The 25,779-nt window shown below is 35.2% G+C and overlaps 1 protein-coding gene across 4 annotated transcripts in view; it reads left to right on the top strand.

Annotated features, from left to right (window-relative positions):
- DACH1 (dachshund family transcription factor 1) overlaps positions 1-25,779 on the top strand; it is a gene marked incomplete at both ends in the record, with an annotated part of 361,904 nt that overhangs the window by 131,097 nt on the left and 205,028 nt on the right. For all 4 annotated transcript variants that reach the window (XM_080362842.1, XM_080362843.1, XM_080362844.1 and 1 more), the window contains one exon: positions 20,667-20,782. In XM_080362842.1, coding sequence (XP_080218968.1) covers positions 20,667-20,782 — 116 coding nt within the window. The remainder of the gene's footprint in view (positions 1-20,666; positions 20,783-25,779) is intronic.

A 25,779-nucleotide genomic window follows, 5' to 3' on the forward strand; every position in this document is an offset into this window, starting at 1 on the left:
TAATTATTTGCGCTATTTTTTAAACAGCTTTTATAGTCTTTTCAGCTTTCGTTTGTTAAAAAAAAAGTAAACTTGAGAGGAAAATATACATTTCCCACTATATATATTTATGAACCTTACATAGATATTTTAAAATAGGAAAATGTCGATGTTACATGTGCGTGGATGTGAGTGTTGTGTTTATTGTCAGCTCACCAGAACCTGCCAAATTGCATGAGATGTGGTAATGTGAGTCTTTCATATACTGTGTTTTTAATACGAGAAAGGTGGTTTAATGGAACATACTCTTGATCTGAGATTCACCCTTTCAACTGTGCAGTGAAAGTGGCCTCTGAAGTCACTGGTAGAACCTCAACATTTTATTATTAATCAAAGAGAATTTCTGCCCTGAATCTAAAGAAATTTATGCACATGAGTAAGCAATTTCTTGAATGAGGGCCTTCATTTTTACCAGGAGGATACTTCATACAAACACTAGTCTGTGCTCTGTAATTAAAACGTGTTATCAGATTTAGCTTAATTAACGTTAAAACAAAGCAAATGCTTGATGCCTTCTTCAAGGACATTAAAAAAAAATGCTTTCTTGCTATTCTGGGTTTGTCATGTTGTGCCGGTGTTGAAAATGAATGAATTACGTTATTTGCCATAGTGACAGATTCTTTTACCTGAAATGTTGTTCAGCATAGAGCGCTTGTCTAAAATCAGTTGTTCATATGCTGGAGAAGTCCATGTACATCTTGTATGCAAATTATTATCTTTTAATCTGTTTATGAATACAGCAAGGTTGAGGTAACAGAGGTCTGAAAAAATTAACATTGCATTATCTTTGTTTTTGTGGGGTTGAGTTAGAACTTTCAGAGCATGCTAATATTAATGATAGTTAATATTCCATATTTTTATGGCAATAGAAAAAGAGGAGGGCATGGAGTTTGGACTCGATGATCTCTGAGGTCTTTTCCAACCCAGTCGATTCTGTGATTCTTCAAAAATACGTAATTTCTGTCCAACATAGTACGTCAGCATGTCAGTGAAACTTTCACATTTAAGAAATAACTGTATGATCCACCTCACATGAATCTTATCTCTTCTTCTCCAGAGACCAGTAGTAAAATTTCACTTGCATCAAACAGCAGGAGAACTATGTGACTGTTCATATAGGTTGTTCAACAATCATTGAAACATAGCAATATATCAATATATGCATAATTCACATTATTTCTTTGAGATTTTGATCCTTCTAATACATCTTTAGAGTTTCTGTGTTGTTTTAGTATTTACATTCTGAACCCAATAGGACTGGTAGCATAATTTTTTTATTTTTTTCTTTTTTAAATCCAAGAGGAACTACGTTGATAAATTCAGTTTTACACATAACAGAAAGTATCATCCCCATTGGTGATATATGTAGACTCGATAAAGAAGCTGAAGTCTCAGTAAACAGAACAGCTGAATTTCTGTTGCACTTGAAATCATGGTCCCTTTAATTAAGGAATGAGACTTACCAGATATGGGAATAGAGGACTTTGGCATACATAGCTGTTAATAATCTGGCACCTTCCATAACTACTACAATTTTCCGCTAAAGATGGAAGTTTAAAACACAAAACAGAAAAAAAAACCCTGAACAAACCCAAATTAACTCTTTACTGAAGACAGTATTTTTGAATTGTCAAAATGGAATTGGGCTCTTTGAAGTCATTTCTTTCAGAAAGACATGTAAAATTGTGATTTGAAACAGTACCGATCCCCTCCTCTGTAACACATCTTACCATTAGAGTGCTGGCACATTTTAAAAGTGAAACTTCATGAGAAAAAGGAAAAAAGAAAGAAAAAGGCAAATCCTGTAAAGTAAAAAATGAGGAGCAAACCAAAACCAAACCACACAGCTGACATTTTAGAATTGTTTAGTGGAATTGCATCCTGGCACAGGCTGATTGGAATAAATGAACCTCTCCTGACCATTGACTCTCCGTGTCTTAGAAACCGAATTCTAGAGGCATAACATGTATTAGCTTTGGTGCATTTTTTTGATATTTACAGGTCTTGGCAATATCTGAGAGACCTTGTTTTCATTTCTGGTCACCACCTCAGCAAACTAATCAATGAGGCATGAACTGCTATCTGCAGAGAAAGAAATGAAAAATAAACCAGAGATAATCCTTCAGTTAAAAGGTTATTCTGTGCGATAAAAGCTATTTTGTTAATTTATTTACTTACTGGTACAGTGAGATAAAGTGAGGGAACAATTAGGGAATTCTAGTTGAAAGGATTTAAAAGGGCAATGACGACTTAATATTTTAGCTTATTTGATTGACAATATAGTTACACAGATTTCTTTAAAAAACAATAGTTTTCAGTGAGTCAGAATTCTGTTTGTTTCAATTAGTATTTTCAGCTATTAGTATTTTCGCTATCAATCAGATCTTCAAGCGCACAAATATTAGTTTTAAACTATGTTTTATTTTTATATGCTAATTTGGTTAGAATAGGATAATAAGTTGTTTATTTCTAAAAGTAACTGCAGTAATAATTGTTTGCATATTTTATCCCTATTTTTCATATTTTCATATTTCCTCTTCTTCAAAATGTAGTAAGATGCATAAAAACTTTGTTGATTTTGACCTATATGTAATCTGGTAGGGGATATGTGTATTTGCAGACTACTATATAAATTGGTTTATTGAAACTAATTAAAATTATTTTAATATTAAGTTACTTCTGAATATAAACACCAAGTGTAAGAAAATGATTAGTAAAATCCTTGCATAACATGTTGCAATAATAGTTTCTTTTTTCTCCTGTGTTTTTTTCTTTTTTTAATTATTACTTATTTATCAAATCTTCCCACTGTGCAAGTCTGTATTTTGGGATGTAATTCTGTTTAGTTTCAAACAATCTTACAATAAAACGAATATTTTGCATACACATATCTACTGATTCGGGATTATCTGTCTTTCTCCAAGTCTGTCAGAGGGGTTTGATCTAGGGTCAGGAAAAAGTAACATAGTGAGCAGCCCCTTCACCTTTTGTAAGTGGACAATGCTTTGTAGCATCCTGTATGTGCAGAATAATCCACCTTTAAGAGATTCAGTCTGTAGTTGTTGATACTTCACAACTTGTGTCATTTTACAGGACTGAGGACTGTCATTGCCAAGAAATTTTCTGTTTCTCTTTTGGATCTTCATCTTTTCCTCTGCATGAGGAGTGGTCTTTCCTTTTTTATTCTACTTGGACAGCTTTTTTTTTCACTATGCTATTATCTCTCCCACTTCCATTTTCATGAAGCCCAGGTTTTTTTTTTAGAACCATGAAATTTGCACCTTTTATTTTTTTTTTTTCCAAGTGTGGAAAGAGAAAATGTTGCTTAGTTCTATGCTCTTTACTTTCTTTTAAGTTGTGAATACATTGACCATGGTCTTGCAAGTTAGAGCACTTTTTGCAGAGATGGGTTGACTGTGGACTATCATGGGTATGATGCAGCTCCCACAAAAAAAATCAAAGGGAGATTTTCCTTTGATTATGAAGAAAAGGGCTCATGACCATTGTCACCTACAGTGACACAGTAACAATGCTGGAAGGGTATCAAGCAAGTCTTCTTCTTCCACGCCAAATCCAGGCAGTGGAGATTCTAACAAATTCCTGCACGGCCTTTACTCCACGCTACAACGCAGAGGCTCTTTCATGGTCCTGAGCTTGTGCTTCCAAGGGAAGCATTTTTGTTTTCTTCTTTGCTTCATTCGCTGCTTCCACCTCATGGAAATGGTTCACTTGCCACGCGTTACCTTTTTCTGAATAAGAGATAAACTCAGAAGAGGCGGAGCAGGTGAGATACGTTCAATGTGGCCAGTTGGAAGTAGAAGTGGATTGCCGTAAAGCAGTCAAGCCAATTTAGAATTTCTGAAAAGAGTGGGGAAACATGGGCAGCTGGAGAGAAAAGTGCTAAGCAGTGCTTGGAGGAAGAGAGTTATTACAAACTAAAGTTGGGAAACTGCAATGAAACAGGTGTCTTCCAACCTCTAGTAGTCACTGGCTGCAGTTCACAAAGCACCTCTTTTTACTTCTTCCTCCTTCATAAAGCATCTTTGTTTCCTATTTAGAATTTGTGTTTTTCATAACATATTTCTTAATATTTTTGTTAGCATCATTGTGTGTTGAGTGTTTTCCAAATACACTATAACAGAAGCTGTTCTGAAGGATTTACATGTCCAGAACAAACAGGACACTAAAAGAAGATTTTGGTGGTATGTGTTTATGCTCAAGATATTAATATTTAACATATACATGGCAGTAATAAACTACCAAATCTCTGTCCCATTTTGATAGTTTATATTGTACCTTGTGCAATATAGGATTGTCCCTGTACATTGTGACCTTATTAGACACAAGTTCATATGCATATGAGGAGTAGAGAAGCACAACAATTTAAGGCTAATTTGACATGTTTTCTGTGATGTGACTGCTGCAAGCCTGCATAAGCTTTAACAAGTTCTTGTTCTTGAAAAAGTTTAAGCAAATATAACCCCCTTTTTGGGCTAGAGTTTGCATTTTTCTTCTACTCAGAGTGCTCACAAATAAATTTCATTGTAACTCAAAGAAAATTAAGTTCCTATATGTAATTGTTGTGGTGCATGATCAAAGCACTTGTGCTGAGTGTCTACAGTTAAGTGGTCACGACCTTCTTTAAAAACATGGTACGAGAAGAGGAGAAAAATGAGAATCATAGAATCATTTACATTAGAAAATACTCTTAAGATTGAGCCCAAGCATAAACCTACAGCTGCCAAGTCCCCCTCTAAACCATGTCCCTAAGCACCACATCTACACATCTTCTAAACACCTCCAGGGATGGTGACTCCACCACTTCCCTGGGCAGCCTGTTCCAATGCCTGACAACCCCTTTGGTGTAGAGGTAGAGACCCTCTGCTCTCCCATTGGAACAGCTTGGTCAAACTGGGATGTGGGGGACCCACTGGTTAGCAGTAAGGTTGTCTGTCTGAGAAAACACGACAAATGGGTCAGCAAATAGGCCACACTTACTGTGGAGAGGGACGGTCTTCATCCCTGTTGAAGCTATTCAGGTACATGGAAGGGAATTAAAGATTTCTTGGACAAGAGAAAAAAAGAGTGTGAGTCTGTGTCATGATGATAAGGACATTCATCTATAAGGTGAAAAAGTTGAGTGCTAATCTGTGCTTAAATAATGTTTTAATGTAAACCAAGCAAAATCTGCAGAGCACAGCCAGAAATCCTCCTCCCAGATGAATAGTCTTACTAATGTTACATTGTTTTTTCTCTCTTTGTGGTTTAGTAAATCTCTCAGTCACTTCTTGTCTCAATATTATTATCCTGACCTGCCTACAGGATGAAGATTAGTTTTCTTCTTAAGAAAGTAGAGTTGTATCAGTCTGCTTGGACTGAGAAAGTCTTTCTGTGTATTTCACATTCTGGATAAGTAGTCTAGGGTGTGGTATACAAGTTAGTGACTGCTTCTCTTTCTGTAGTAGCCATGTTAAAAGATGAGAACTGTAGCTACCTAATAATTAGTCGACTAGGGTCTCTATATAACCACTGTAGCCACGAACACATACAAAAAGTGATTTATGTCATCTTAACATAGATGATTTAAAGGAGAAGGGGATGGAACAGATCTTGGAGGATGTTTCTTGCTTTCCAGAGAAATGTCATAAATGGCTAATTTTGACTGAATACTTCTGGAAAATTTGGTTTAGTTTAAATGAAAAGATCAACACCTGTAAATGAAAAATTTTGTGAACTGACTAGAATATGTTGATATGAAATGTTGGCTATTTAAATATCGACTTCTTCATAACTTGCTTTTTGCCTGGACACTTGAGTCTAGAAGTGAGCTGTTCAGCTTCCAAAAAACAACAGTATACATTTGAAACATCATCACAGTCTTTTCAGAACTGATGGGAAATGGTGCCATATCTAATACATTATTTATCAAGCTACAATTGCAGGAATAACAAATATCTTAATTAGTGGAATTAATCAATTATGCCTTCATACATTAGTTGCCTGTAGTCCTCTATGAGAAGAAAAAGTTTCTTCTGTTATGCTACCTTTTAAAAATGTGGTTATCATACTCTTCTTCTTTCAAGCATTTAGAACAAAGTCCTGATAATTTAATTACATGGCTCATTCAAATGCAGGATCATATGAACCTGTAATGGCTCAAATAATCTGTTTACTAATAATTCATCCAGTAGTGGTTTTTTTTGAAGGTAGAGGGGAAGGGAGAACCTTATCTGCAATTTCACTTTGGTACAGTATTATAATTATAAAAGAAAAACAATATAGTTGTGCAGTCTGCCATTTAGTTCAATGTTTTTGGGTGCATTTAAGCTATTGAATTAATCTCACTTTTAAACAATAGAATATAATACTTTAATAGCTTGCCTTTGCACTGGCTTTGTGGGATGCTGAAATTAGTATTATAATGCACTGTGTATAGTTTCTGCTGAATCTGATTGCTTTAGCAGCAGTCAGCTTGATAGTATCAGGTTCCAGCTTGCAATGCTGGGTCAACATGGACCCAGGCCATTAAAGGAGAAAGGTTCAGGGAAAGTTCATTTCTATTGTTTTACCATGGTTACAAAACAGAAAAAAAAAGGAGAAATCCTGCATTTGTAACATATTGCTTCCTTGGGCCCTGAAGGTAGTATGATTTTTTTTTTTTTTCCTTTTAAATTGAACACAGAAATATAAACCTCCTGATTATCTGTAATGTAAACAAAAGAATATTTTCTGATCACTTTTAAAGTAAAACACAGATGTTCTGCATTGACTGCTGATGTCATTAAGCAAAATGTTTATATTCATTTAATTTGATATCCCAAACTGTTAGCGTTTAAATTTGTTACTAGGTTAATAGAAAAATTAAAACTTCACATCATCTGTTATAAGACTGGCATTTGTTTACATAATTTTCACTTTAATTAACTCACAGTAAGCCTGTTGAAATAAGTATATTTACTTTTCCTTTAAAATATAACCTGGCCATTGAGGCATTTTCTTTTTATTGTGGTTATAAAATAAAGAAACATTTTCATGAAAAAGCTTGATCTTAAATGTCATCATATGTGTTTAACATTTACGGCAAGGTTGTAAACCACCTGTGAGGTACCATTATGAAAAGGTTTAAATCTTAAGATAAATATGTTCGTTACGTATGTATTAAAAAAAAGAGAGAAAGGATAAACGACTTTTCACGAAGTTACTATGTTTTACATGTGAACTGTTGAAAGCTAATTCTACAGCAACGAGTACTTTATTTAAAGAGGTAAATTGTGCAATGGGTGTAATACAGAATAAAATTTGCTATCTGTACAAATATGAAGAAATTCTGTAAAGCAGAAGGTTGCACAAACATTCTCTTAATGGAGAGATTTGCATGAAATCTGACTGAACTCTGAAGGTTGTGACACAGCATAATCTTCAACAATACATTTTTATTTATAAAGGCCTTTATGCATAATTCCCATAAGCCACTTTTTAGATAAGTGAAGCTATTTGTAGATCTGACTGTTACACAAGTCGAAGAGATAATGGCATTCAAGACAATGTTACTTATGGAAAACCAGCTTACAAGGGTGAGTGTATACTTGTTATTTTCCAGTGTTGCCTGCCTCTATTATTATTAAGTGTGGTCTCATTAGGAAAAGCAAATTTCACATATGCTAAGCTGGGCCAGGATGAATGTGTATTTTAATTTAAGATCTTTGGGGAACATGCAGATAATATTGTTGACTTAGTATGCGTCATTAATCTTCCAAGACGGTGGTGCAAGGCACAGGCTCTTAGAGTCGGTCTACCCAAAGGGATTTACAAGAGAGGTCTGTGGTCATTTGAAAGAGTCATCTTCACTATACCATTGCTATTGACCATATTGACATTTGAGTCTTAACAATAATGTTGTGTAAAGGAGAAAGAAAAAAAAAAAAAAGGAAAATACTTGGTTGTTTGTCGTATGTGAGAGTTAGAAAACTTTATAGGGTGCAAATGAGTACTAAGTAAACTCCATTACCCTTCGTTTACCCTTGACTACACTTTTAGGTTTGATATCCGTTAGCAAATGACATCTGTTTTTTCAATTGACTGTGATGCCCGTTTTCCTTCTTAGACGATTGTGTTAATGTTCCCTGCTAATCACGTGCAGGAACTGCAGTCTGTATGTATGGGTACTACGTAGACTGATACACACACATAGGTGCATATGTGTTCGTGTATGTAGATATTACAATGATCAGTCTTATAGACAGCGGTTCTGTCATGATGGGGAGACTGGAGATACCCATCTTTCACTATTTAGTACTTGGTGAAAGAGCCAAGAAACTAGATTTGACCCAATTATAATGCATACTTTATGTTTCTCTAATTCACTTGAGTGAATTAGACTCACAGCGCAGTGGAGAGGAGGTGGCAGTCAGTACTTACTAGAGGTGATGAAGTCTAGATTGATTCCTCCTTTGCTTTAAGGCATTTTGGGACCAAAACACCTATTGCCTTGGGAATATCAGCCTGGAGATTCCCATGTGTCAAGAGTGTGCAGCACTGTATGGTCTATATATATACATATATGAATGTGTGTGTATGGATACACATACACACACACATCTCTCACATAAAGAGTTACTGTGTGAGAGGGAAAGCGTTTGCAGGGACTAAATCTCCTATGCCCAAGAGTCCAAGGCTTGTCTTGTCATTTTTTTCTTAAGTCATTGAATAAACAGATAAATTGGAACAGATGACTGCTTTACTGTTCTGCTTGTCAGACTCCTTTTGTGTATCTGAGCCTCTATACTTGGTAGATACAGCTTAAAAACTGTAAAACTTCTGTCTCTTTCAAAAGACAGTATAATGAAGAAACGTCATTACAAACATATTATACTTTGCCATTTTATTCAGTTCTGTTAAAACAGATTATATCTGATATCCAAGTCAAGAAATTCTTGAAGACATCACTCTGATCTTCAGCCAAGCATGTAACCAAGCATGTTTCTGGACAGGTTTAATGTCTAATTTGATTCCTGTTCTGTAAAAGGGATAGAATTTTGCTGATTTTCTTTTCTCCCGAATAGTTTCATCCTTTACCACAGAAATCTGCTCAGTTCTGGCAGAAATACACAGCATAGAAAGCATTTTGTTTGATGAACTAGCTCTTTCTTCGGTATCATCTTTAGTACTGATGTGAAGCTTGAAACTGCAAAAGCTAATATGAACTCTCAAGCAAACACTGGGGAAAACATTAGCACTGGTTAAAATGTCTCTTAGTTTGACCCACGACACTTCGATCAGTGTTTGTAACATCTAACAGTCAGAGATCATCAGCTAGAACAAAATCAGGAGAAAAAGCTTTTGGATTAGTTTGATGATTTTGGATGATTTTTCATTTCTAAGCCCTTAATTTGCACGTAGTATAGTATTTCCAGTGCTTCTTCTGCATATAAGCAAGACAGGGTGATAGAAAAGTAAATTTTTATTGGTAAGAAAACAGAACAGAAACTGAAGTACCCGTTTTTGAAGCTAAGGCTTTTGGAAGAGTAGAAATTATGAAGAGTCAAATATAATTGTGAGTTGGCACCTGCTTTAACTTCTGCCTAACTTGACTCTGGGCATGGAAAGAAAATGTATTTGTAATTATTATGATTAATTTGTATTTCCTTATAATCTTAATGCTTAGTCAAGATTTGAGCTTATTGTGCTACAAGCTATGTGTGTGGGCAGAGCCAAAAGATAGCTCTGTGTACATGTTCTATATGGAGGTGTTCCAGGCGTGGAGTCAGCCAACCAGACATCATATGGATGTGTATACTGGCCAGCTGTAGAGTGTGCTGCAGGTCTGCTGTGATGCCATTTTGACCATCTTGGAAATCGTGCTCCTATAAGAAATTCTCCTACATGAAATTTGGGCATCCATATCCTGTGCTGCTGAAGATATGAAGTTCATAAAAGGAAGGAGTGGTTGAATTGAAGGTGTCTCAACCACAATTCATGATGCTAATGCATTTACAAACATTAAAATGACATGCCAGTTTTTGTCTTTCGAGAGTTCTTTATTTTGGCTAATGTGAGGTGTTTATAGGAAACACACAGATCTTTTCAGATCTGGTGCAGTAGTAATTCAAATTATTTCAGAGTGTTAATATCTTTCTCATATAATATGCTCTGGAGATGAGAGGTAGAAGGACTAAAGCAAGTATAAGTTTTCCTGTCACAGACTAAATACAGAGCATATCCATGGTTAGGCATGTTAAATTACATCTTAAAATAAACTTCTCAGTAATTGATTTCTGACTTTCTGTAAAAGAGATCCTTTGATATCTTCCTATGTAACTGTGTTGTATGAAGCTTCACCCAAATGGAGTTACAGGAATTACACAGAATTATAAATAATAAAAAAAATCTTAATAGAAGTAGATATATATGTCAGCTCTGCTATCTAAAAACATACTGTATTACTTAAAATAAAAGACTGATTACCTTTTCAGTGTCTCCCTAGGATAATAAGTTAGTAGCAGACTTATTTCTGATAGGGAAAACTTTACATAAGGTAGTTACGGGACGGCTTTCAGCACTGGCTGTGTTTCAGACCTGCAAATAATGTATCTACAAACACTGACCAAAGGGCAATAGTGTTATAATTTACTGTTACCATATTTCATCCCCTGTAGCTTGATAGCAATGCACAAATGACTTCTAAGTTGTTTGAAGTATAACAAATAAAAGCATCTTTGGTTGGATCACTTTACTATTTCCTCTTGGACCTGTTGTACTGTCTTTTAAAAAAAAAAAAATCAGGTTTTTTAGGTCTTGGGAGTCTTTGATTGGTATAATGGTCTGGCCAAATTACTGTAGTACTACTGCTCAGGAGCAAAAGCTGTGCTTCTCTTCACATGATTCCAGATGCTGCTCAGCAAAGGAAAGGAGAGTTTGGGTGATTTTTTCTGCTTCATGCCTTACACAAGGAAAACAAAATACAAATTTACTTTACAATATTCCATAGTAGAATATAAAGGCCAAGCAAGGCTACATCTAGACTTACAAGGCTGGAACACTGTAACACTTGGGATCTCAATTTCACAAACAGGAGATTTTGGGGAATCATGTACACAGATCAGGGATTTTTCCTGGAATATACCGTAATTTAGTTTTTCCCTTTGAGCTGGTATTTTGCCCTGGTTTGGAAGTAAAGTACGAGAGTACACACAAGGATGTACTAATGAAAGGTTACCTACAAGGGTAACCAGCCCTCTTGTATCTCTTGGTCCACATGGAGTTTAAGTGATGAGCACTGCGCTGGGTGTTGCACAAACTCATTCCTCACTAATAGTGGGCTTCTCTCCCAAACAATTTGAAGTCTGAATGACAGACATGAAGCTAATGATGTGCGCACTCGTTAACTTTTAGTTTAGGACTTGTTTACTGATATCAGATGGAAGTGCACTCAGTCAGAGATGAGACTCGTTTCACCAGCATTGCTTGTACAGGGCTCCTCAACATGTTAATAAATATTTGATTCTGGCTCTAGATGTTGTCTGTTCAAAGAAGCTTGTTTTAATGCTCAGTACTCATCTGGTAGATTAATTAATAGATTTGTATTTATACATATATGCAAAACCCCCCCACCTTATCTAAAAATTTAAATTCTTGATTTTAATGGATGCTGCGTTGTTACCATCGGTCTGTGTTATATCAGCTCTGCATCTAACGCTATACAGACTAGTGGAGAGTCTTCCAGTATTTCAGATCACTACTGTTAGTCTCAACTGTACAATAAAAGTCACTTTTAAGGTTTTATTTAGATGGTTCCAGCAATTCTTTGAAAGTGTACAGTTAATGAGTGTGGGTTTTCAGAATTAAAAATAAGGTGAACAAAGGGCAGTGAACATTAACCACAGTCTCTGGCAGAAGCTAGAATAAAATTTTTCATTTTGAGTATAAATAGTTTTTTAAAGGGCAAAGGGTTTAAGATATAGGCAGCTTCATTAAAAAGGTGACAGTTCACTTGTTTCAGCATTTCATGCGAAGAATTGGGGCCAATTAAGTGATGAATGCATTCACATATTACAGTGGATACACTTACATGGTAGAACTCCATTATCAACTGTTATGAATAAGAATAGCATATTAATTAACAAACTTCCAGGAGAAATAAAGTATTTTCACAAAATACCTTGGATAGCACAATATTTTTTTTCTTACTTGAGCTGAAATCAGCACTGAAATATTTATATATCTTTAGTTTAATACAGGTGGTATGAGCAATGCTGGGCTTGCTTATTATGTTCGACTGGAAAAAAAGAAAAATCAAATGTTACTTTTCTAAATAAGTTAAAAATTTCTTTAATGAAGATATTCACATACATATGTATGGTTATATATGTTTTCAAAAGAGTAATGTATTTATATATATGGCCTAATTCTGGTTTCAGTCTAATTGGTTATTTGTACATGCAATTATCTGATTTATGTTTACAAATTTGAAATTACATGTGGAAGTTATAGGCAGAGATGAATGCAGATGTTTAGAAAACAAGCCTTGAAGCAGGACTGTTCATTTCACCTAAAGTTAATACATTTAAATCATTGTTTCAGGCCATCTGCAGACATAACCACATCAGTTACACTTGCTTCACATTAGGAATCATCACAGCAACTTGAAGTAACTTTCAGTTAAAAAAAAAATGAAAGCCTAAAGTTCATTTAGATTGTGTCATTTATGGATCAACCTGCCTTTCTGGCCTATTAGCTCCATGCTTGGCATTTTCATAATATGTATGGTAGATGTTTCAAGGGATGTTTTTAGAATTAAAAGCCTAAGAAAAGATGAAAACAGTTGGGGAAAAAAATAGGCTTTGCATCTTTTATAGTTTGAGGTTTCATGTGGGTGCGTAACACTGTTAGAAGGAATCATTCAGCTTGCATAGTTAAATTATGGGTGCGGTTTGTGCTGTAAGGTCGAATGAAACGGGAAAGGCATCTGTTAAAACTTGACAGAAAGAGCATTTGTGGGAAACATTATTTGGATCACTGCTTTTTGTACAGTTTGTTTGGGTTTTTTTTTAGTTGCAAGAATTATTCTGAAAAGATAATTCTTCAGAAAGGACAGCAGTGTAAATATGGGAATAAATATGATTTTGCAAGATCATCTTATTGCTATTGCCAATATTCCTGAAGACCTTTCTTCAGGATTTCCAGTCCTGTGGTTTCTGTACTTCTGTTGGATGTTCTGAGTACTCTTTCTGAAGCAAAGTTTTTATTAAGTAAAAAAATATCAATATGGTTTGAATTTATGCTGTTTAATAATTGCATTACATTGTACATTCAGACTTATTTTCTACTCTAGCTTGTATGGCTGTCATCATCAGAGGCTTGTGTTTCACAGTTATTGCATAATCGCAAGAGCCAACATACTTAAATGTTTTAAGAACTTTCAGGCAGATCTAGTGTTTCAGCTAATTAGATGAAGCAGTGAACTTTTTGGCTTAATTTACTTCTGACATCATCATTCTGCCACCCAACATAATTAGATTAATTTCTTATCAGTTTTTCACTTTCCTATAGATAACTTACAGATCTCAATTTCATTAAGAGAACAGTCACATTCCACTAATATTTTAAACTTATGTACAATCACAGCTGTATTCAAATCTGGTACTGTAATTTATTTCAGTGACGCTCAGATTTCTAACTGGTTTTATTTCTTGCCCTTTGGGTCATTCATATATTCAAGTAGTATGGTCCGTCAAGCAGAATCTTTTTCTTAGGTTCTTGCATTTTGTTTGTAGTGAGACTTTGAGCATCAAGTGAGGGCTGACAGGTGGTGCTGTAATAGATATTCTATACATTCTTGTACTCTTGTAGCTTGTATCTTGTACTCTTGTATCAAGAATATTCCTGATCGTGCTGAAAAGCAGAGGGATTTGGACTGCAGTGTTGGGGATGGTGGAAGTGACATGATGTTTATATGACCGGTCTGTTAGGAAAAGAAATAATTCAGCAAAGTCTTCTCTTAACTGCCAAAAGCTTCATATTTTAGTACTAACCAGTGTTCATGTATTACTGCGATAAAGGGCAGTATGGGATGGGATATGGAGTGCAATATCTTCCATTTTTACCATAAACTGGTACTGCATTTCTGACCAAATATCCATTTTTGGCCATTTTTGGTTTAAAAATAGCAGTAAAAGTGTTCTGTTACTGACATGTAGTAATATTTTATCAGTATTCTTTCTCCACTGCTTGTTCTTATAAACACAGTCTGATTCTTTTGAAGATCATTTATACACTTCTTTGTGAAGATTTTTAAACAGATCTTTGCATTTATTTTTATCAGCATTGTTTGCTGTCTCAGTAACTCCTGATATATCATGAGTTCAGCATTAATTATTGCGTGAGAACATTTTCTGTTTAGCTGTGAGAAGAAAAGAAATTTCAGGTAATTGCACTGAGAGTTTCATTGTTTTATACAACTGCTGCAAGTAAAAAGGACATGGTGTGATTTCTAATGTTTGTTTTGCTAACTGTCAAATTAGATATATACCCAGTCTGAGAATTACATTCTTTTGCTTTGTTCTTGAGTGGGAGTAGAAGGGAAAAACTTAAAATATTAAAGTATAAGGTTTAGATCGATGTACGTTGTCATTTTCTTGCTTTTAAAATGCTAGTTGGGTGCATTAGAAATATTTATGAAGGTTACTTTGGCAAGCAAGTGTTTTCCAACCAAAGGAATTGAATTACACAAAAGATTTAGTCAGTCTTCTTAGACTTTATTTTTCAGAATTGACAAGCCCTTGGCTCAAGTCTTATTAGCGTGAAGGCTGCTCGTATGGTGCTGAGAGCAGCACTGGAAGCAGTCCCAAAACCCAGAAATACCATGAATATACCACGGATGAAGAGTTGGTTACAGGTTGTCACAGGCCATCCCTGTCCTTGCGCCTCAGGCCATAGCATCCTCAGCCCTTCTGCAGTGGCCATTGTATGGGGAGCACATAATAATCCCTTCCAGTGGCTGTTCACCTATATTTCCTTCATCCAGCTTCTCTGAGGTTCAAAATTCCATATCAGGCTTTGGAGCACGGAGGGGAGGTAGAACAACTGAGAAATAAAGGCCAGATTCTCAATATGTACCTAAATGAGATGAATAAATGCTGATGTAGCTAAAATTGATATTGGTATTCAAAGCTGTTCTAAGCAGTTCTAAGAACATAAAAAATACATTAAATAAATACACCAAATGCTTGTTACAGATTTGCTACCTATCACCTCCGGAGTGTAACTCTCCCTGCCACCCCCCAGTATTACTGATTATAAAACTGCCCGGCCTATGGCAGCTTCACTGCATCATGTTTGCTCAGTTTCAAATGAGGACAATATTTTTACACACTAAACGTGTTCACAGACAAGGTTAAAAATAAAACTGTAAATGTGGAAAACTGGCCCTGAAAATAATTAGTTTTGGCTAGAAAGGCAGTTTGCTTCTTACAGCTGGTCAGAGTGGCTGTTTTCTTTAGGGATACTTCATGCATTGAATAAAAATAAAGAGTGAAACTTTGTTCATCTAGACTTAATTTTGCACAGTTATCCCTCAAAATCAGGACATGAGAAAGATAAATCTTATCATTACCTCAACTTTGTTGTATACTCTTTTAATTTCATAGTATATGTTTTGCCATGTAATCAGTCATCTATAAAATGCTAGCAATGTACTCTGAGAGGTATACACCACTCCTGAAGAGTTTCAGCTGTTTTGGAAACAAAACCTTCCTTGGTGCTCAGAATTCTGCCAGAAATCAGTGGGAGGTCTATGAGTCCAAGGCTTTTAAGGATGGGACCCCTTACATTTTAAATCCATGGCTGTTTTCTGGCTGATAGTGAAAAGAGCTGAATAAAATCTCCACTTACTTTTAAAGGCTACAGATAAATCTGTACCTGTTCTCACTTCACCTCTTTCCACATGACTGTGCAGGACCAGATCTTACGCTGATTATGTCAGCTTTTAATTGTTTTGCGCTATCAAAGTGATTTCTAGGAGCAAGCTCATACTTTGATAATACAATTGGGGATGTATGAAACTTTAACAGTATAATCAAAGCACAGAATTTTATCCGATAATAACCACTGATTCCTCCAGTTTTTATTCTTTAATTCAACCATCTGTTGTTGTATAGATTTCGTAACACAGGAAAGATGTAAGACTAATATATGTTGATTGAAAGACCAAAAAATAACTACTTCAGAGAACACGGCTGTATTTTAGGGCAATATACTCGCAATTGCTTCTCAGGTTTCCTACCTTTAATGCCAGTTACACTCTTTCCTCCAAACGTGAAAATACTCGAGCCATAGTATTCATTCAAGTATTTGTGAAAGTTGAAGGGTGAAATACATATCTGACCAAAATCTGATGGATTCATTTTCAGTGGTTATGAAAAGTGTTCTGAATATCTAATTAGCTGATGCTAATGAAGTAAATATTTCTGTCCCTTTTTGAGAGTTTAAAGGGTCACTAGTCTTCACCTTTCGTTCCTTTCTTGCTTAATAGTAGATTGTAATTGTAAATCATGATTGTCTACAAATGTAAAGCTCAGTTGTCTGTGGGAACGTCTTCTAAGCCCTGGAAACATTCTGCAAATGTTGATACAAAGCTTACTCAAGCCTATAGAAGGCAGGTGAGTTTTCAGGCAGCTAAATGTTTAGATGCTTCACTTTAAAAACTGAGTACTAAGTTAGTTATATGTTGTCCTGTAGGAAGCTTTCATTTTCTTCTTCAACATACGTTAATATAACATATCACATGCATGAAACCCCAAGTTGTAGAGAGAAAAAAATCTAACTTACACATATATATTTCTGAAAGAGGAAAGAGTGACAATGTTTCTATTACATCTCCTTTTTAATGGGTAAACGAGGAACTGGTAACTTCCCTTTGATTTCTCAGCTCTTTAAAACAATTAATAATTGCAGCTTCCTTGAGTCTTTGCTGAAATTGTCTAATTTCTGCTTTCTCTAATTATCTTCCAAGAATGAAACAGTAGAGAGGATGAACATCTGTGACTTCCAGATGTAGGTCTGTTTCTTCCAGTGTCTTCTTATGGGGTCCCGAAAGACTCCTAGACTTCTTTGTATTATGACCCGAGGTAGTCACAAGACTTACATTGGCTTTTTGGGTTTTGACACTTCAACCTGTTTACCTTAGCTTGAAAAAGTCCAAACAGTTGTCATCTTCAGAATCAAGATGAGTCAGCTTTGAGTAGTTTACCCACTGAGATAATTGGCTTTACCTTAAGAAGTCAAATATGTCTTCAGAAGAGCCAGTATTGTTCTTCCAATGATTTTATTTGGAGAAAAGACAAAATCTTGCAGTATCTTTTATATCTCTAGAAAAGCTTATGTGTAAAATCTAAATTTGAGTAAAAGGAGTATTATCAACAGTTCTTAAATTATGATTTTTGTATCTCAGTGACATTAACTAGAGGAATAAGTTCAGATGTTTAAATAAATCTTTTTCATAACAAATCAGCTCATGCATATTAAATTATATTTTCATACTGAAGACATATCTACTGAGTTAGATACAAAATAGGAATGTGTGTACTTTGAAGCAGGCTTCTTATCTTGGAATGAAAGTGAACTTTTCCTAACATTAAAATAAGTAGGTCTTTAATACACACAAGTTTAGGAAAAATACCAACAAAATGATTCATTAAGCTATTTTTATCATTCTGTTTACGATAGTTAAACTCATTTGCTATGCTTTTTAATGTAATGTGATTTTTTTTAAGAAGAGTTTATCATAAAACTGTAAAAATTATAATGAACTACAAAACAACATTCAAGTCTTCGAATAGAATCAAATTTATTGTTTTTTTAAAAGTAATTTTTACATATTTTTTTTCCACAACTTTGGTAATGATTCATAGAAAATTTTTGCAATTCCTATTTCTTACATTTTGAAGACAGGTCTTATAAAATGGTAGTATGTCAAGTTAAGATACTGGTTAATGAAACAAGTACATACTATAAATAACAAATTAAGACAATTATTGTTATTTAATCAGTTATTGGGGACAATCAGTGTGTGCTTGTTTTAAGCAATCAGAGATTTGGTCACTTTATCATAGTCTACTGTGACTCTAAATCAGATCTTCCAGACCTTAAGAAATAATTCTTACGTTTGTCTTTCGGCCTTGTCATTTCTTAGATAAAAGCATTTTTTTTAGTGAACTGAGTTTAGTGCTCTGTCACTTTAAAATTGTATCAGTATAAAAGAGGTTTACTTCTCAGAAATTTTATTTAGATATTGTTAGTTGGATTGGCATTGGGAGTTTAGGACTTCATGAAAACACTGATTTGGTAAAGTTTGGGATAAATCACCGGGCAGAGTTGGGTTACTGGGGTCATTTATGACTTTGAGCATGACAGCCCTTTTGTATAGAGTAGCACAATCAACTTAATTGTAGAAGGTGATGAAAGGGAAGAGTTTTGCCTTGGATATTTTGATATCACCTATGCTTTGCCGCGGACCTTTGGTGACAGATTTGGTCCATGGGTGTTTTCTCTTAGGCTTTGAAGAGAAGGTTTTATTCCTGAGAATCAAAGACACAAGCATTCTGGCTTTCCCATGGCTACCTTTGGTAGTAAGCATTAATTTATTAAGGAGAATCTTTGCAGGAGTGGGCTTGTTGGTTTTTAAAGACTTGGAACTCATTGGTAGTTTGTGCATTATGCCGTGGCACCCCGCTTGTGTTTTTTATGCCGTTGTCAGACCCTTCCATACTCGTATCACAGTGGTGATTTGTGAACAGTGCATCATCATAGGTATTTAAATTAAGCCATTAAAGTTTCTTACATAGCGGCATTTTTTCGGTGAGTGAATAGATTAGAAACACTCCATTTAAATCACATCATTGTTGTCTATAATGTTTTTATCAGTTTTATGTATATTCATGGTATGTTTATTTTTATTATAAATCACAAAGGAAATTTCAAAGACAGAAGACACTTAATTTCATTCTATGAGCTAGAATAAGACAATATTCTTTTTCTACAACTGTTTTTCTTGTAACTGTGAACAAATGACAATTTTGTTTGTATTAAAGAAAATCAAAAATCCCAAACCAATCAAAGAAATTATCAAGCTTATAATTTTAATAATGACCTCAGCTCAGGACATTAAGTTGGGAATTAACGATCAGTTAAGGTTAATGACTCAATGCCTTGAGTCATTAAACTCCAAGAAAATGCCCTGTACTTTGATTGTTTTTGGTTTATTAAAGGTAGGTTGTAGAAACTGAAGAAAAAAAGCTTATTTCCAAACACAAGGGGAATGAATATGAACAGAAAACAGAGTTATTTTATTATCTGCCTCCTTCTGCAGTCCCAGCATAGCTAAAAATCCCATTATCCTTGATGAGAGTTCCGTTAGTGTGAGGATGTAGGGGGCAAAACATTCCGTAGCCACCTTTCTTTTCATTTATATTTTCAAACAAATGAAGGACCTTAAATGTTTGGCAAACCGTAGGTTAACACTGCAGTGTCAGAACTGCACATTACCTTTTTCTGTTAAGTTATTCCACGATGTCCCCTAAATAAGCAGTTGTAGGATATTGCCACAGTGCCATGCTATGATCTATACATAAGGATACAGGCGTTTGGATATGCATTGTATGTAGCAGGTACATATTTGCATCTAAGTAGGTAATAAGTATTTTCATTGTAATCCGTATCTAATTTGTATGCTACTTACGCAGTCCAGGAGATGGAAAGTTGTGTATGTGAGCATTTAGCAGACAAGGAGTGCTTAAACCTGAAGCCCTTTATTTTTCCATACTGGGCAGATATAAGCTGCTATAATGGCAGTTGCTCAACAATCTCTTACAAATAATTCTGCGTCCTTTCTGACATAAAGTAGTATATTTAAAGTAAGGTGTCTTAGTGAGATTTTCACTTTAAATAGAATAAGGGTTAAATGATAACTTGACTTATCTTTTAAATGACAAAAAATAAAGAAATTGCAAGACCTTTTCACACATTAGATATGTATTGTCATTTATCATCTAGATATCAGGCTAGCAGTGCGAAGTAATAAAACATATCATCGAAAAATGTGCTATAGGTCTGAATCACTCTTTCATTCCACCTCCCAGCTAACTGTAGTATTAAATCAAACAAGCAGAACATTTCCTTAGGCAGCCATTGCCTTTTAATTTCCTGAAGAACCTTAAAATATCATTCATTACAAGTACTACACATATTTGGTTTTTAAAAGTCTCATAAATCAATAGCAGGCTGACTGTAATAATTATTACAAGTTAGTGCATAATTTTCGTGCTGAAGGCTGCATGCAGAACTTTAGCATATGCAAACGAGGCAATTCAAACTGTGTATAGATATTAATATGAAGAAGCAGGTAACGAGGTGCAGGCTATGAATTATGCATCAAGAGCGGCTGATCTTCAATGAGGAAAATGAATTCAGCATGTAATCTAATTAGTGATGGAAGTCTATTACATCTAACTGCAGAAGCAACCGTCCTTGAAACAAATTTATTTACAGTCCATGTTACCACTTGAAACAACTTTGAAATGATGTGTAAGACAACAGCTTAATTGTAAAAATTTTTGTTTGTTTGTTTGTTTCAGTTCTAGACCTGGAAGGCCTCCTAAGAGGACTCAAAGTGTCACCTCCCCAGAGAATTCTCATATCATGCCACATTCTGTCCCAGGCCTAATGTCTCCTGGAATCATCCCACCAACAGGTAGGATCACTAGAAACACCTTCACACGGACAATCTCTTAAGTACTTGGCTTATATCCACTTGTTAATAAACAGTCTAGGGAACAAGCACCCAAATATCACAACGGAGTTCAGTAATGTAACATTATTGCTACATAAATGTATTGTATGTAATGGAAATTGTGGCAGTTCAGTACTTGAAAATACAAATAACTGAGCAAATAATAATGCTTTATAATATTTTCCCCTGCTCTTCTTTATAAACAAAAAAAACATTTCAAAGAATGAATTACCTATCATTAGACAATAATCTCCCTATTCATTTTTAATGGATCAGATATTTTCTGATTCCTTGCTGCTTTGCTTGATTAGATAATGTCATCATGAATATAGTTGCCTGAAGAAACCAAGTTAGTTAAAATAACTCCATGCTGCACACACGTCTTTCTTAATTTTTCATCCTGAAATTCTATTTTTGATACATCTCCTGAGGCCTTATACTAATGTAAAGTCCTTTAACAATCTGTTTCTCAAACTGTTATTTTCTTTTGAAAGTTACTCTAACATCTCCTATCAGTGACTTGCTCTTAGACATAGTTAAATTAAGAAAGACTATGTTAAAAGAGGGAGATGAACAGAGCCACCTGAAGATGGAGGCACCCAACAGCCCAGCTGTTGATGATGGTGCCACGTTCTCTCCATATTACAGATGAGATTCTTCTGGTCCCTTCAGCAAAGTTCACCTTGGCTTCTGTTTCTTCCCCAGTTGTTCCCTACTTGTGTGTACAGCTCAGTCTTTAGCACTGATTGTCTCTTAAGGCAAAGGAAAGATTATAAACTAGACAGATCCAAACAGAGAGGAAGATTGCTGAGTCTTGGAGATTGAATGGATGGCTGGGTGTTTGAGTACATGCCCATGATCACATGTCTATTTAAGCGTGAGCATGATCCTTGGCATCGTTTTGGTCATAGCTGAGTAACGTTCTCCAAAAAAATGCACAGTTCATGAAATAGCACATGCTAGAAAGTGTTGGATGCAAATGCCTTGTCTGGAGGAGGGAGGAAAGTGAGGTGAGTTTAGCTCTGTGGACAGAAGTGGGGCCTTTAGGCCTTAGGACTCAAGAGCTGCTCTACATAGTAAGATAGGCACATAGCCTGAAATATTTTATTAGAAATCTACAGTTTTTCAAAAGGCTAAAGGTCAAGAGAAGTGATGAAATGAAGCCAGACAGCTAAGGTTGGTGAGAGAGTTATGAAGAAAGCAGAGAGAAGGAGGGATAAGACTGAAAGTGTAGGGAAGTACAGGAGGGTGTTGGGCAAGGAGGACTCACAGTAATAGTCTGAGCAGGTGTGACTGGCAAAAAAAATGAATTGAGATTAAAATTAAAATTGCAAATGCAACATGTGAAGAAAGAAAGGAAGTTTGTATAGAGCAGAAGCATTTGTGTTTTTGAGGGAAAGATCAAAAATTGCAGAAGCAATGGGAAATTATTTGGGGGAAGATAGGCAGAAGAATATAAAAGAAAAAAAATGCACGTGAGAAGTAGAAAGGAGATGACATGAAATAAGTCAGAGACAAATAAGCAGGCCAAAAAGAGGGAGACAGGAAAAAAACCCCCTTGTCAATAGTATCATTTGGGGTTTTGTGTTGCAATTAATATATAAGAGCATGTTGCCTCTTAGTATAATATCTCCTGTGGGTTTTTTTGCAATTTTTATTTTAAAAAAGCAGCTTAAAACCACAACTAATGCCTTAAGTATCCAATTTCTCTCTATTCCTTTAAAGCCGGTCATAACAAATTAATGATAAAAATATACGGTACTAAAAACACAGATCCAATTTCTTAGAATATCAGCCCACAAACCCAGATGTAGATTTCTTTAAAATGATGATTAAAAAAAAAAGCAGAAAATAATTCAAAGTTAAAGAAAACAGGTGTATGTAAGATTATCATTCATGGAATCCTTTTAGGATGGTGATGCTTTGTGAGTCTCTTGCAAAAGCGGAAAGATTTAAATGAAATTGCTATTAAGGTTGAACTGGTTTCACATTACGTGGCTTACCACAACAAAAGGAGTGAACATGATTTTTTCCCATTGTGGTGGTGTTGAGTCTCAAACAGCACAAAAAATGCAAACACTGACGAAAAATGCGAACACTGACACCATTAGCAGCAAGGTGCCGAGTATGGCTCAGCAAAGGTAAGGAACACCGTGACAGCAATCATTCCAGCATTTTATAGACAGGTGAGTATGAAAATAGGCTTATAATCTCATCTTGTGAGTTTAAATCTGAACATTTGTGCATCTACGTTGTGAACAAGTACCAAAACCACTCTAAGGGCCCCACAAAGAAAGAACTGGTATAGCTGCAATAGATGATGTAGGTGCAGTTGTTATGTGCTACCACCTTAGCTGACACTAGAAGATTCTTGCTGCTTGTATACATTTTCCTCCCTACTTTTGCTGTGTACTCGTAGAACCACAGAACAGGTGATATTGACAGGCATTGCTGGGGGTCATCTAGTCCAGCCTCCCCTGGTCAAGGTAGGGTGACACAGAGCAAGTTGTTTAGGGCTGCATCCAGCTGGAGTTTGGGTATTTTCAAGGATGGACAGTCCACATCTCTCTACAACCTGTTCCACTGTTTGACTACTCTCAAAATAAAATCTTTTTTATTATTTTTCAATGGAATTTCCTGTATTTCAATTTGTGTCCATTGGGCAACACTGAGCAGAGTCTGTCTTTGCCTCTGAAGCTTTTCCAGCTCACTCAGCCTCTCTTCATATGTCAGTTGCTCCAATCCCTTAATCATCTTCATGGTCCTAAGATGACTTCTTGTTTGAAAAGTTTATGAAGTTTGAATTTCCTTTTAGGATCCAGCTCTAAGCAGAAAAAAAATCAAAGTACCAGATTGTTAAGTGCTTCCCTCCTCCTCCCGCTTCTCTCTTTCTCCTTTTTTTTAATAAATTCTTCTTTTTAAGCTTTTTGATTGATTTAATAATCGGAGTATAATAACTAAGTTTCCTTCCTGCCTACAAATGAGTGTAAGTGATCACACAAACAATTATGTGCTATTTAATGCTCTTTAAGCAACAGAGATCTTAAATTATTAGGTATATCTAGGATACACAAAGCTGTGATTTAACGTATGATTTTTACTTGACAATTTTCCTTTTCTGAAATCTGTTGCATAAAACAGAAATATACATTTAAAGGTGGAAATCTTGGTTTCTAAAGGAACTGGTTCTGCACGCACTGTTTATATGTGCAAATAGTATTGGTACAAAACTGTATGTTGAGACTTCTCATGAAATGCCATGATTGTATATTTTTGTAGGAAACCAAGTTAAGGGTCCCTTGAAAAAGTATTCTATTACTGGTCCAATCTGAAAACCCCATGTGGAGAATGTTGCACCATGGCTTGGAATGGATTTGCTTTAGGGAAGTATTTTGGGACTAAGCTGAGATTTAGGACCTATATTGAGGAAGAAAATAAAAGGGAAAAAAAGGAATGAAATTCCATGTATTTTTAGGGAACATAAGTTGAAGACGTGAGGATCACCTCTTGGGTGATATTATGTCCGTTTTTATGACAAGATTCATAGATATTCCCTACAATTGCTGATCTAACCACCTTGTTTCGTTAGGGTCAACTTACAGAATGTTCCCAACTTTAGAAAGGACCAGTCAGCTGACAAGAGACAGTCTTATGTTTATTAAAATAAATGTAGGACCTTTGGCAAAAGTGTGACAAAATGAGAAATGTGTAGTGACAGGAAATTAAGAGCTTCTTGAATTGTCCAGAGAATTAAGATCTATCTCTGTTACAAATAACATAGCCGGAAGAAAGAAGAGTTTGGTGTATATTCAGACAGGTGTACTGACTTTTTGGGCTTATCTGGGTAATACCTTGAAGCTCTTCCAAAACTAGATAGCTTATCATCATTACTTTGATCCTTATGTCTCTGTGTAATACAGATCTTTTCTTGGCTAATGTGCTTAGAAGGCTTCAGAAGTTGTCTAAAGTTGAAGCGGTAGATATAACTGTAATTAATGAGAAAAACAGTGCTGTAATTCCTGAGTGGAGTGTATGATATACATTGTGCTCTGTATTTTTATGTCTGTAGTTGCTACATAACACAAGTGATATTTCCATTATTTTTCATACACTCTTTGAAAAGCAATTCTCTTCAATTTTCAAATTAATTTTTTTGGTAGATGTTGTTAAATATTTTAGGTTTTGTAACTGTTTTTTAAAGCACTTTCCTGACTTAATTCTTCTGCAGCTTGTCCTGCTGAGTCTGTAATCCAGGTGATGAAACAAGTAACTACAAAACTCTTGTATGTATTTACGGAACTGCGTCATTCTCTCAAAGATAAAATGTGAATATAAAGTGCTTTTGGAAATTACTATTATAAGATAAGAATACTACTTCATATATCCGTATCATACCTATATGATATATATATATATCATATATATATCTATAAATATAGATATATCTGTGACAATTTTTTTAAAAAGTAATTTCAAAGCACAAATGTTTATTACACTAATTTTACATTAAAGTAATTTCAGTAATTACTGTTACTGTTACTATTTTGAACACATTTGCTTTATGATAGATTTCTGTCCACCTATCCCACATCTGATACCAGACTCTTCCAGTGTAAAGATATTAAGCTTTCTTTGAAATCTGTCATGTGTGAGAATGATATCTACTTTCCTCTATTAAACTACTGTTCTGTTTTTTCTGTTCTTAAGTGATAATCTGAAGATTTAATTTCTGATCTCATCCTTATTTTTCTCTCTTGCTGTGTGCTTAAATCAATAAAAGTGTATTCCAACTTCCATCCTATAGAAAACTCTTTGAGACACTAAGCATTTTTTTAGGAGGGTTAGAGTAAGGAGAGAGTTGAACGGTTTTGTATAGATTATTTCAGCTTGGAGGACAAATGGAGTTCACAGATGCAGTAGCTGATAGAGTGTGGCAACGTTTCTGCTAAAGTAGAAGA

Source organism: Nesoenas mayeri (genome assembly GCF_963082525.1).
Source record: "Nesoenas mayeri genome assembly, chromosome: 1".
Lineage (NCBI taxonomy): Eukaryota > Metazoa > Chordata > Aves > Columbiformes > Columbidae > Nesoenas > Nesoenas mayeri.